This window comes from Rana temporaria, chromosome 8, assembly GCF_905171775.1.
Source record: "Rana temporaria chromosome 8, aRanTem1.1, whole genome shotgun sequence".
Classification (NCBI taxonomy): Eukaryota; Metazoa; Chordata; class Amphibia; order Anura; family Ranidae; genus Rana; species Rana temporaria.
Window position 1 is genome coordinate 72,030,351 of NC_053496.1, and position 12,247 is coordinate 72,042,597.

A 12,247-nucleotide genomic window follows, 5' to 3' on the forward strand; every position below is an offset into this window, starting at 1 on the left:
GTCTGACTCGGGGTTACCGATCGTAGCCAAAAAATCTCACCCCGAGTCAGACTCGGGAACACCGCTCAGAAGGTTAACCAGACACTCACAGAAGTCACAAGACTAACTGCTAATAAAAAAAAGGTATTTATCTGTTTATATTTACTAAAATAATTGCATTTCCATGTTTTGTGTACTGTAGGAGACAAGGTATAGTGAATGCAGGGCCCTGGGTTTAGTAACACTTTAAAGTGACAATAAACTCTGATTAAAAAGAAAAAAAAAAACGATTCAAGTATGTAATTCTTAAGGCAGAGGTTTTTTTTACCTTTACGGCATTCTATGCATTAAAGTAAAATACCTTCCATTGTCTGTGCCACCCCCTCCCTAAACACCTACCTGACACCACTCCAGTTCCAGTGCTGCCCCTAGCTCTGCTCTCTTTCTAAACTCATGTCCTTCACTGAGAGCAGTGGGAGCCATTGGCTCCTGCTGCTATCAGTCAAATCCAGTGAGAATGGAGTGGCAAGGGGCAGGGCAAAGCTGTAGTGTGTGTGTCTTTGGATGTACACAGCCTGATTTGGCACCGCTCCTGCACAAGGGCCCTTGTAGCAGGTGGCTTGCTATGGAGGCACTCAGAGAAAAGGAGGAGCCTGGAGAGCCAGCGGGGACCCCAGAAGAGGAGCTTTGTGGCTGCTCTGTTCAATAGTATTCCAAATCTCCAAACTCTGTTTTCTTTTCTTTTTTTCTTTTTTTTTCTTTACTTCTTTTTTTGGCTACTGTTATCCAAATTCCTGTAAGAGGGTGGCTATGTTTGTTCTCTATGATCCCACTGTATGCTATGGGGGCACTCAGAGAAAAGGAGGAACCTAGATCGCCAGCGGGAGGACCCCAAAAGAGAAGGTTTGGGGCTGCTCTGTGCAATAGTATTCCAAATTCTTTTTTTTTTTTGTTTGTTTTATTATTATTTTTATTTTTTTGCTGCTGTTATCTAACTTCCTGTAAGAGGGTGTCTGTGTTTGTTCTTCATGATCCCACTGCATGTAGGGACATAGCCAACTTCTCCTGATATCTCCTGAGATGCACTAAAGACTAAGGCCCCGTACACACGAGAGGATCTATCTGCTGGAATTTATCCGCGGATCACTTTCAGCGGATAGATCCGCTGGTGTGTACAACCCAGCGGATATTTATCCGCGGATATTTTTTGGGCCGATGGTTTTCCAGCGGATCAAAATTTCTTAGCATGCTAAGAAATCGATCCGCTGGAATCCAGTCCAGCGGATTGATCCGATGATCTGTACAGACTCACCGGATCAATCCATCTAATTCCCTCCCTCGCATGCGTCGTAATGATTCGACGCATGCGTGGAAGTCCTTATATTACAGCGTCGCGCACGTCGCCGCGTCATCATCGCGGCGACGGCGCGACATGTCACCGCGGAGGGAATTCCGCGCGGATTTTGATCTGATGGTTAGTACAACCATCAGATCAAAATCCGCCAGAGGATTTATCCGCAGAAACGGTCCTCCGGACCGTTTCCGCGGATAAATCCTCTCGTGTGTACTAGGCCTATGGGCTACTAGAGGTTTAAGAGCTCAAGAGGACATTACCAGGAGGCAGAAAAACACAGCAAGGAATTATTTTTATAAAAAATTAGATTACAGGGCCAAGTAGTGGACGTGTACGGATTATTTTTAGAGAACAAGGATATGGTTAGGGTAACTTTATTATGTAAATATAGCTGATATAATATAAATTAATAATTAGCACAATATTATCCCCTAAAGGGAAATTTTAAATTGTTTATTGAAGTGAATTCTTTTCAACCAGTGTAAAAAAAAAAAAAAACTAATTTGCTTTCTTCTTAAAGCAATAAAAATGTTACGAGACTTTAAATGTCACTAAATAAATAACGGTAATGATGGGATGGATTCCATTATTTCTCTGTCTGAGTTGCTCTGAGATACCACTCAGCTCAGGATAAAGTCACTACAAGCTGAAGTTCAGGAAGTCTGGAGGAGGGGCGATTTACTATGCAGCTATAAGCTTCTTTGTTGAAGAGGAACCAGCATCTGCACATCTGCACAGAAATACACATCGCATTTCCCGGGAGTAACTTTCCTGTCCACTACGAAAAACTCCACTGAAATAGGAGAAACGTCGTCAGCGCTGAGATTTCCAGGGAATAACAAAGGATCAAGACGCACCACCATGGAATTTTTTGTATTCCTCAGTGCAGTATTGACTAGACTTCTCTTCTTTCTTCACTCATTAGTTGGAGTTTGGAGAGTCACTGAAATTAAACGTAACCCTATGTACTGGCTGCTGGCTCTGTTGAACCTTTTACTGTGCATTGAGACTGTGCTGACATTGAAACTTAGGAAAGGAAGAGGGCTTAAATGGTAAGCATCTACATATGTATGATTTTTATTTATTTTTTAAGACGAGAGCTAATGCATTTCTTGCAGAACTTTCTGCTTGTCAGGCACTGATTGCATCTAAATAATACCTGGTTGTGCTTTGTCATCACATCCTAGTGGATCTGTAATTTATTACTTAGTGATGAACTTTAGGCTGTACCATTCTGGAGTGTGATGAATGCATGTACCATAAAGTGTGGATATCTTTTACTGTATGCAATAGTGACTTTTCATAGCAACTTATGAGTCACTACTATCTCTCTACTATCTATAGTGACCTAAAAGTTACTAATATTTATAATAAATATTGTATTCTGTTAACTGTATGTGGTCGGTATTTGGAATGATAGTATTCAGTAAATTAATATTTAAAAAAAAAAAAAAATCCCAATTAAAACAATAAATGAACCTTTATTTATATTTTCAGCACAAACAGTAAAATGTATTTACTTATTTTGATAATTATTTAGCAGTGGAAATTATTTACCCAGTGCTTTACTTATTTTCCAAATAAAATATTCCCATCTCACACATTTCTGGGGCAGGGGCTAGGAGAAACTATAAAATCATTTCATACAGGTGTTTATTTTCCCCTTGCACCCTTTCAGGCCAGGTTCACATATGTGCGGCTATGGTTTGCAGTCTGGCGTCCAGTGCGTTCCTGTTCACCGGTTTAGGTGCGATTCTATTACACATTTTTGCCTGAATTCACACCAGAGCCGGACCCAAAAACTCACAGGACCCTTTTTGAAACAGCACTGGGCCACCCTGGACATGTATGAACCAGCTCTATTGGGAGCCGGTCACATTCACATGTCATGCGAATTGAATGTGTTTTAAAACGCAATCCAATTTGTAAATAGGTGAACCCAGGCTAAGGCTGGGTTCACACTAGCTGTAGCCGCTGGGTTCACACTAGCTGTGGCAGCTGGGTTCACACTAGCTGTGGCCGCTGGGTTCACACTAGCTGTAGCCGCTGGGTTCATACTAGCTGTGGTAGCTGGGTTCACACTAGCTGTGGCCGCTGGGTTCACACTAGCTGCAACTAGCATTGGCTCTAAAACAGAACCAAAGATGCACAAGACCCTTTTCCAGTGCGGACTGCGGATGTCCGGGAGCTGTGTGAACTGGCTCCATTGAGAGCCCATCACAATCTCCTGTGATGTGAATTGGATACAGAGATACCCGCATCCAATTCACATAAGTGTGAACCCAGCCTTATGCCGCGTACACCCGATCGGTCAATCCGATGAGAACGGTCTGATGGACCGTTTTCATCAGACCAAACCGATCGTGTGTGGGCCCCATCGGTTATTTATCCATCGGTTAAAAAATGTGAAACTTGTTTTAAAATTAACCGATGGATACCTAACCGATAGAAAAAAAACGATTGTTTGTAGGCACGTCCATCAGTTAAAAATCCACGCATACTCAGAATCAAGTCGACGCCTGCTTGGAAGCATTGAACTTTGTTTTTTTCAGCACGTCGTTGTGTTTTACGTCACCGCGTTCTGACACAATCGTTTTTTTAACTGATGGTGTGTAGGCACGACTGACCATCAGTCAGCTTCATCGGTTAACTGATGGAAAAATCCATCAGACCGTTCTCATCGGATTGACCGATCGTGTGTACAGGGCATTAGTGTTTGAGTTTGCCCTAATTCCATCACTGTCAACACCATGGTGGCTCAGTGGTTAGCACTTACGCCTTGCTGCTCTAGGTTATTTGGCTTGTTTCCCAACCAGGACACCATCTGCATAGAGTTTACATGTGCTTGCTTGGGTTTCCTTCCAACTTAAAAGACATGCTGGTAGGTCAACTGGCTCTTGTCTAAATTGACTAATGTAATGTGTGTGTGTGTGCATGCATGTGATGTAGGGACCTTGTGTGGTGAGCTCCTTGGGGGCAGGGACTGATGTGAATGTTCCAAACAAACAACCTCTTGCGCTTTAACCCTTTCGATACCTAGGCCATTTTTTTTTTCCGCACACATAAAACATTTTTTTAGACCTGAACATTACATAAAACCCCCAAACATTATACATTTTATGAAAGTAGACACCCTAGAGAATAGAATAGTGGTAGTTAATTTTTTTTATGTTACTTGATATTACTCCAAAGGTCTAGGAAATGCACAATTTTTGTAAAAAAACACACTAAAGTGAATTGTAGGGCAAAATGCAAATAAACAAATACAATAAACCTCCAAAATTTTTGGTTAAATGTAAAAGACGAGGATGCACCAAGTAAATAGATATCCAACATGTCAAACCTTAAATTTGTGAAATGGCGTCAAACTTCCCTATATTTTCTATAGGCGCCACTTCAAAAGCCCCCAATAGGGTCATCAGTTTAGTGTTACGGAGGAAGTATTGCACTAGAATCATTGCTCTCGCTCCAGCGTGCGTGGCGAAATGTAACATCAATCAATGTTTTCATGCATAGGCTCCCCATGCATTTATATGGGTGTATATATATGTGGGGGCGAAGGCCATCAAAAACAAATTGGGGGGGGGGGTTTATGTGCTTGGGTGTAACTTAATTTTTTTTTTTGCTTAATTTTTTTTCATCAAATAGGGAACAAAAAGTCCCTTATGTGATTATTTTTAAGGTTACAGGATCTTGTTAACCTCCCTGGCGGTATGATTCTGTCTGGAATTACGTACCAAAAGCGGTACATTTATTTTGCAAGGAAATTTGGCGTTTTATACTGTAGGCCTGTAATTTTTAGAAATAACTCACTTAAATCTGACCAAGCAAGAGTCTTGTAGGCATCCCGGGTATGATTTTTTTTTTAAAACAAAATTATAAATTATAATATAATAAATAATTATAAATAATTATAACACATAATAATATAATTATAATAAAAAATATTCAATAATGTAATCAACTCAAAATCACTGAAATTTGCTCAGTTGCAGAATTGTCGCTGTCATTATTTAGTTTTTTTTATGACGAATTTCCCCACAAATCGCTATCGCACATTTCTGCAAGTGATTATAATTTATTATCGCTGTTTTCTAGCTGATCTAAAACCATTTTTGACATAAAGGGACACTTTTGGACAATCTACAGTTTTTAGGCAGAAATTACATTTTTTATTTTTATAAAAGTACATGTAGGGCACTGGGCAGACCACTAGGGACAAGGGGGTGTGTATTTTTACATACAGTACTGTAATCTATAAGATTACAGTATACTGTATGTAAAGTGTTTGTTTACTTTTTTGAATTTGGCGCCGTTCTCCGCTCCCGTGCGTCGTAACGTCGCAGGAAACGGAGATCGGCGGCACACGGGGACTGTGAATCGAGCGAGGAGGTCCCGCTCGCTCACACAGCGGGGTGGCATCGCTGGATCCAGGGACAAGGTGAGTAATTTTACCGCCAGGGAGGTTAATGAGAGATGCAGGGTCTAAAATATCCTGCATGTCTCCTCTGGGCTCGACTGAATGTATTGCATTGCAGATATCTTTACAATTCATCCCTTCATGGCAGCCGGGGATACTGAGAGGCTGACCTGGAAGTAATGTCATACACAGGTCACAGTAGGAAGGGGAGGAGAGATAAAATGTGTCCGCCCTTCTCCCTCCTCTCTGTCCTGGGCGAGTCTGGAATACATGGTGGGGCACACACGTGGGGAGGCACCGGTACCAGGGGTGTGTTGAGGCAAATGGGGGACAGCGTAGCTGCCCGAATGCATCCATCTGACAAGTAGAAGCCTGCTTGTCAGTTTTACACGCAATCCTGGTGGCTGCAGCCACCGGAGTGTGTGTGAAACCCCCCACTGTCAGATCTGTATGACATACAGACCAGGCAGCGAAAGGGTTAAAGTGGTTCTCAGATGTTGCAGTTGTTCCGTCAGATATGGCGATCCTTCAGAATTGGTAATGGAAGTGATATTTTGTCTCCGCCTTCTTGCTACACCTCACACTCTACGACAGTAAAGACTAATGCCGCGTACACACCATCACTTTATGTGATGAAAAAAAATGACGTTTTTAAAAACGTCACTTTAATTGACCGTGTGTGGGGGAAAATGTCGTTTTATGTCTTCTAAAAAACGACCAAAAAAAATTGAAGCATGCTTCAATTTTATGTGTCGTTTTTCAAAACGTCAACTTTTACTTCACAGAAATTGACCGTGTGTAGCAAAAACGTTGTTTAAAACTACGTTTTTTCACCCGCGCATGCCCAGAAGCTACTTATGAAGCAAGCTTCAATGGAAAAACGTGGTGAACGTAACCTCGATTTGCTAGAACATTGTGAGAAAAACGATGGTGTGTATGCAACTTCGTCTTTGAAAATTGAAGTTTCAAAAACGTCATTTTTTACTTCACAGAAAATGTCGTTTTTTTTCATCACATAAAGTGATGGTGTGTACACGGCATAAGAAGGGGGCAAGCGGACATCTTGTTACACCCATCGGAGTTTTGCATTTTACACTTTTTTTTAACAATATACAGGCATACCCCACTTTTAAGTACACAATGGGGTTTATTTACTAAAGCTGGAAAGTGCACAATCAGGCTCGCTTCTGCATTAAAACCAATGAGCTTCTAACCACAGCTTGTTCAATTAAGCCTGGTAATAGAACCTGGAAGCTCATTGGCTTCTATGCAGAAGTGAGCCTGATTTTGCACTTTACAGCTTTAGTAAATAAACCCCATTGTGTACTTAAAAGTATGGTATGCCTGTACTGAGTTTATACAGTGAAATACAGTACTTAAAACTCCATATGACTGTTTACATGTTGAATTATTAAAGCAGCGGCAAGCCTGCTAATCTCACAGGCTTGCTAATCGGACAGAAGTTTGCTGCTTTTAAAATTCAACATGTACCTCATATATATGTACCACATATATACTGTTAAAAAAAAGTGTAAAATGCAAAACTCTGATGGGTGTAACATGATGTCTGTTTGCCCCCATCTCAGGGTATATTTACTGTGGTGGAGTGTGTGGTGTAGCAAGATGGCGGCGTCTAAACGTCACTTTCGTTACCAATTCTGACAGGTTGCCTAATCTGACGGAACTCTCTATACTAAACTCCTATCCTGGCTTGCATGGATATGCCATGATTTGCTGTCCTCTTGAGACTGGGGTAGTCTGGACAAACTGTAACCAGAAAAACAAACAGAGGGTGCACCAGCCTAGTGCATTATCCTCAAATATCCTTTATTGATAAAATGAAGTGATAAGTAACCAATATAAGTACAAGCTTTTCAGAATACATCCAGCATCAGACTCTCGAAACATCACCTATATGAGAAACAATATCGGCCTAAAAGGCTAATGCGTTTCAAGGGACTTGCTCACTTCCTCAGAGCTGAGGAAGAGGGAAAATCCCTTGAAACGTGTTAACCTTTCGGATCATTATAAGAAGCATCTGGGTTTCTTACCTGGGGCCACTGTGGCAACCTGGGAGGCTAGATATGTATGAGCTGTCATTACTGACTGTTGAATATGTTGGCTCCAGAGCTGTGATCCTGATCCCATCTTCATGGAGCTGAAAAATTATTTAAAACAGTAGTTCAGATTTTTTTTAGGTGTCAAGATGGCTGCTTGCTTACTTCAGGTTAGTAACCCGCTAGGTAGTGTAGCGCCCCTTACTTTCAGAATGGGCACTATGCTAAAGTTAGTGGGGAATGGGAGAGTTATTTTGCTCCTATTCACAATTTGTCAAATTTGGGCTGCTGTCATTCCTGAACTGTCCTGTGGGCCAGTCTGCGCTCCATGGGTGTTTTCCCACCCCCTGGGTGACAGGTGGCGCTAGAGGGGTTCTGGCAGAGCCACTTTTCCCCAGCAGCCAATTAGAGGAGGTCTTCCCTCGCTGGGCATGCTGGGGGAGGGTATATCTGTGGCAGACGCCATTTTTTCCAAAAAAAGGGGTCCTCCTTCTTCTTCCCGCGGGGTCCATGTTCCAGGTGCGGCATCCACCTTCAGGGTGCGAGCATCCACCGGACCCCAGCGATGGCCCTTTGGACCGAGGGCACATTCTACACAGAGTTCCATGTTCCTGAGAGGGGCCCCAGTGACTTACTGGGTCCCCAGCTCCATTGAAAGGATCCCAGGCTGGGTGCCGCTCAATTGGGGGGTCGGCTTGAGGAGAACCCGGAGGCAGGTTGTCCAACAGGGCTTGAACGAACCAATCGGGGATCTGGTGACCGGAATGCTGACAGGTATGCTTTGCTGTCATCCCGTGACCTATGCTTAAATCTACTGGGAGGATTCGCTCGATTCATTCATCTAGCTTATCCAACCTAATATGCCTGTGGCAGAGGCCCTAGAGCCAGGTCTGTGAGAGAGATCTGTTCCCTTTCAGCAATCTAAAGTGACACTTCGGCTGCCAGACTCGTGACGGGAGTCTGTCCGGGGGCACTTCACCCACTCTGGCTAGAGTGGCGACGACCTGCAATTTATACTACTGAGAGCAGGATTGCTCGGTTCATATCCAGGCCTGATACTGCAAAGTTCCCTCTTTTGCTTCATCAACCTTTTCTTCCTACTTGATGTTGATGTTGGCCGTGTTGGTCTGGAAATAAAGCATTGGAAAAAACCTTTATTCATTGTCTGGACATTCGCTCACTGCTCTGTTTTCCATCCGCACCCTAGACAACACCAAGGTAACCTAATATGCCGATCCCAACAACAAATCAGCGGCTCCTGCGGGGGTAGCGCTACAGTAGTATTAGTAAAGTTAGGATCAGATTGACAATAATAGATGTTCTTTAAAGTGTATATATCAGACTCTCGAAACATCACCTACATGAGAAACAATATCGGCCTGAAAGGCTAATGCGTTTCAAGGGACTTGCTCACAAAAGCAAAACCCTTTTTTTAGTTTTCGATAAAGTGTGGAAAGACAATAACTCCTGTCAGATTTTTATTGCTGCCTTTGTCCCCACTGGGGAGATCATCTTCTCTAGTTGTGATGCTGACCATTGTCATCAGAGCAGAATGTGAGGAAAATTCCTGAATTTTACAGTTGTTATTGAAATAGGTGAGGATATATCTTCCAATTTAGGCACCTGTTCTGGGGACAATTGTCCAGGTGGATAACAGTTTGGGCTATAGGTGCTGTAAACTTACAGCTTTAGTTGTCTGTAGTTAATAAGTAAACAATAGCACAAAATCACTACTGCATCCCAACATTGGTTTAAACCTTCAGACACTGAGGCCCAGATTCACAAAGCACTTACGCTGGCGTATAACAAGATACGCCGACGTAAGTGCAAATGTGCGCTGTGGTATCAGGCTTCATCCCGCCGACGTAACTTGCCTACGCCGGCGTAGGGTGGGCGCACATTTAGGCTGGACGCTTGGTGGCGCTCCCATTGATTAGCCATTCAAATATGCAAATTAGTGAAATACGGCGATTCACGAACATACGTGCGCCCGACGCAGTGCGTGTAAGTTGTACATCCGGCATAAAGTTATTCCCCATGAAGGAGGTGTAACCCAGCAGCAGACATGCAAAGGTCTGCACCAGGGAACACAAGCTGGCGTATTTTACGTTGGACGTGTGTCTGGCTGGGCGTAGGTTACGTTCACGACGTATGCAGTGATCCGGCGTAGTTTAGGCAGCTGTTCCGACGTGGTTGTGAGCAGGTGCAAGGGGATGCGTCCACGTCACGCATGCGCAGTTCGTTGTTTCCTGGGGATTGTACACTTTTTGTCAACTTTTACCCTCACTGATTTAGTTTAACCAATTGCCTACTTGGGCTACCTTTTTATCTTTAGCACACATTAAAATCTGCATTTTTTTGGTTAAAAATGACAAAACCCCCCACAAAAAGTATTTATTTACTGAAAGCAAGATCCTGGAGATTAAAATGGTGGCCGTTAGAATTTTTTATGTTGCACAGTTTTGATATTTGTGCAGTTATTTATCAAACACATGATTTCAGGTTAAAATACACAAAAATGTATTTTAATGCAAATAAACAAGTATTTAACCTATGTTTGGTACAATATTAAAGGTTGGGCTGTGTTGAGTATATATATATATATTTTTTTTTTTCTTAAAGGATAAATTCTCTTATAATATATATAAAGCATTGCACCAGCAATCTGTAGATCACCGATGCCACGCAGGTCTCCTGCACATTGTCAGTGTTATGTACTGTATCTGCTTGCTCGTACTTCCCATACAGGTAAGCTGATACTCCCTGACAGGAAGGACTCAATGAACTACTACAGCTCTTCATAGCGCCGTGGTAGTTCATTGAGAACTACAAGCTGACAACCACTAAGGCTGTGGGTATGAGTCCCTCTCGGTTGTGCTGTTTTCAAATAGTCAGTACGAGGACTTTCAGGCAGCTACTATGGAAAATCGGGTTACATGTTCCCAAAGGTGAACTTATCCTTTAACTTTATTGCATATGATAGCATGGGCAGGTGACAGGTCGTCTTATGATTTTTGATTTAACCACTTGATATCATTATGTTTATATACGTACCTTGGTAGACAAGTGGTTAAAGTGACCCTAAAGGTTGTACTTCTTTTTATAATAGCAAATATGTTATACTTACCTGCTCTGTGCAATGGCTTTGGACAGAGCAGCCACGGTCCTCTGCTTTTTGGGTACCCTGCCAGTGGTCCTGGCTTCTCCCCCTTTCCGAGTGCCACCAATAGCAAGCCTCTTGTTATGGGGGCAGTTGAGCAGGCTCACTCCTGAGCTGTGCTCCTGTGAATAGACCTTTTCTATTCACACACACAAAGCGTGGCTCGGCTCCGCGCCCCACTCTTTCCTCATTGGCTCACTGTTTGTGATTGACAGCAGGGGGAACCAATTGCTCCCACTGCTGCGTAAGCCAATGTGGAGAGAGAGAGAAACGCAGCAGAGCTACTGCTCTCATGCACATCGCTGTATCGAGATGGTGCTCAGGTAATTACAACGAGGGGCTGCACCCAGAAGGTGTTTTACTTGTGGTTGTAAACCTCATATGCATAATTTCTCCAATACATGCACGATTTTATAGTTTGTTATGTAAAAATCCAAAGTTCTGTATTTTTACCTCAGTACTTTCATCTCTAAGCCTTAAAATCTCCGGTCCATGGGTGTGTCTTAGAACCGGAGCTCGGGAGGCTGAGTCATGACATCACTGGCCCCACATCCCCGCTGTACACTCACACAATAGCAATGGCTTAGCGGTGCGCATAGTGCTAGAAGAGTGTGTGCATGTCACTCCCTGCTGGGAGGTGTGTCCAGTAATGTCACAACTCCGCCGCCCATGGACCAGAGCTTTCCAGAGAGCTGTGATATGTTCAGTTTAATTTTTGTTATCTGGGTTTACAGCAGTGGTGCCAACCAGTGGCCCGGGGGCCACATGTGGCCCGCGGAGTCCTCTGATGTGGCCCCCTACCACCTGCTCTGGAATAGAAAGAATACTCTTATTAAAAGTCAGTTTATTGCTAAAATCACAGTGTATATATGGGCATATATGTTCTGCATTGGTTACTAGGCTGCTTTAAAACTGATCTGCAGGTGCAGAGCAGTTTACCTGCGGGTTACCTGCACTGAGCCATAGACTTCTGTTATTACCTGCGAGTTTGGTGAGCTTTTTGAAAGTGCACCAAACATGCAGAATATAATAGAAGTCTATTGCAAAGTGCAGGAAAGGTACTCTGCGTGCCATCCACCCTATCCGTTCATTGTGGTCCGCGACCGGTTACCAAGTCGCTTAAAGCGGGGGTTCACCCAAAACAATTTTTTTTCATTTTACACACATTAGAGCCAGCATAGTAAGGGCATTTACATTCTGCGTTTTTTTTTTCTCTGTACATACCTTTATATTCTGTTTTTCTCCAGGGCTTCCGGGTTCCGATGACTGTGGGACTG

General features: G+C 43.0%; 1 protein-coding gene across 1 annotated transcript in view; it reads left to right on the forward strand.

Annotated features, from left to right (window-relative positions):
* The first annotated feature begins 1,992 nt into the window (after positions 1 to 1,992).
* Positions 1,993 to 12,247, forward strand: part of TMEM26 (transmembrane protein 26) — an 81,583-nt gene continuing 71,328 nt past the window's right edge. Inside the window, exon 1 of the mRNA XM_040362000.1 lies at positions 1,993 to 2,385. Coding sequence (XP_040217934.1) covers positions 2,195 to 2,385 — 191 coding nt within the window. The 5' untranslated portion in view covers positions 1,993 to 2,194. The remainder of the gene's footprint in view (positions 2,386 to 12,247) is intronic.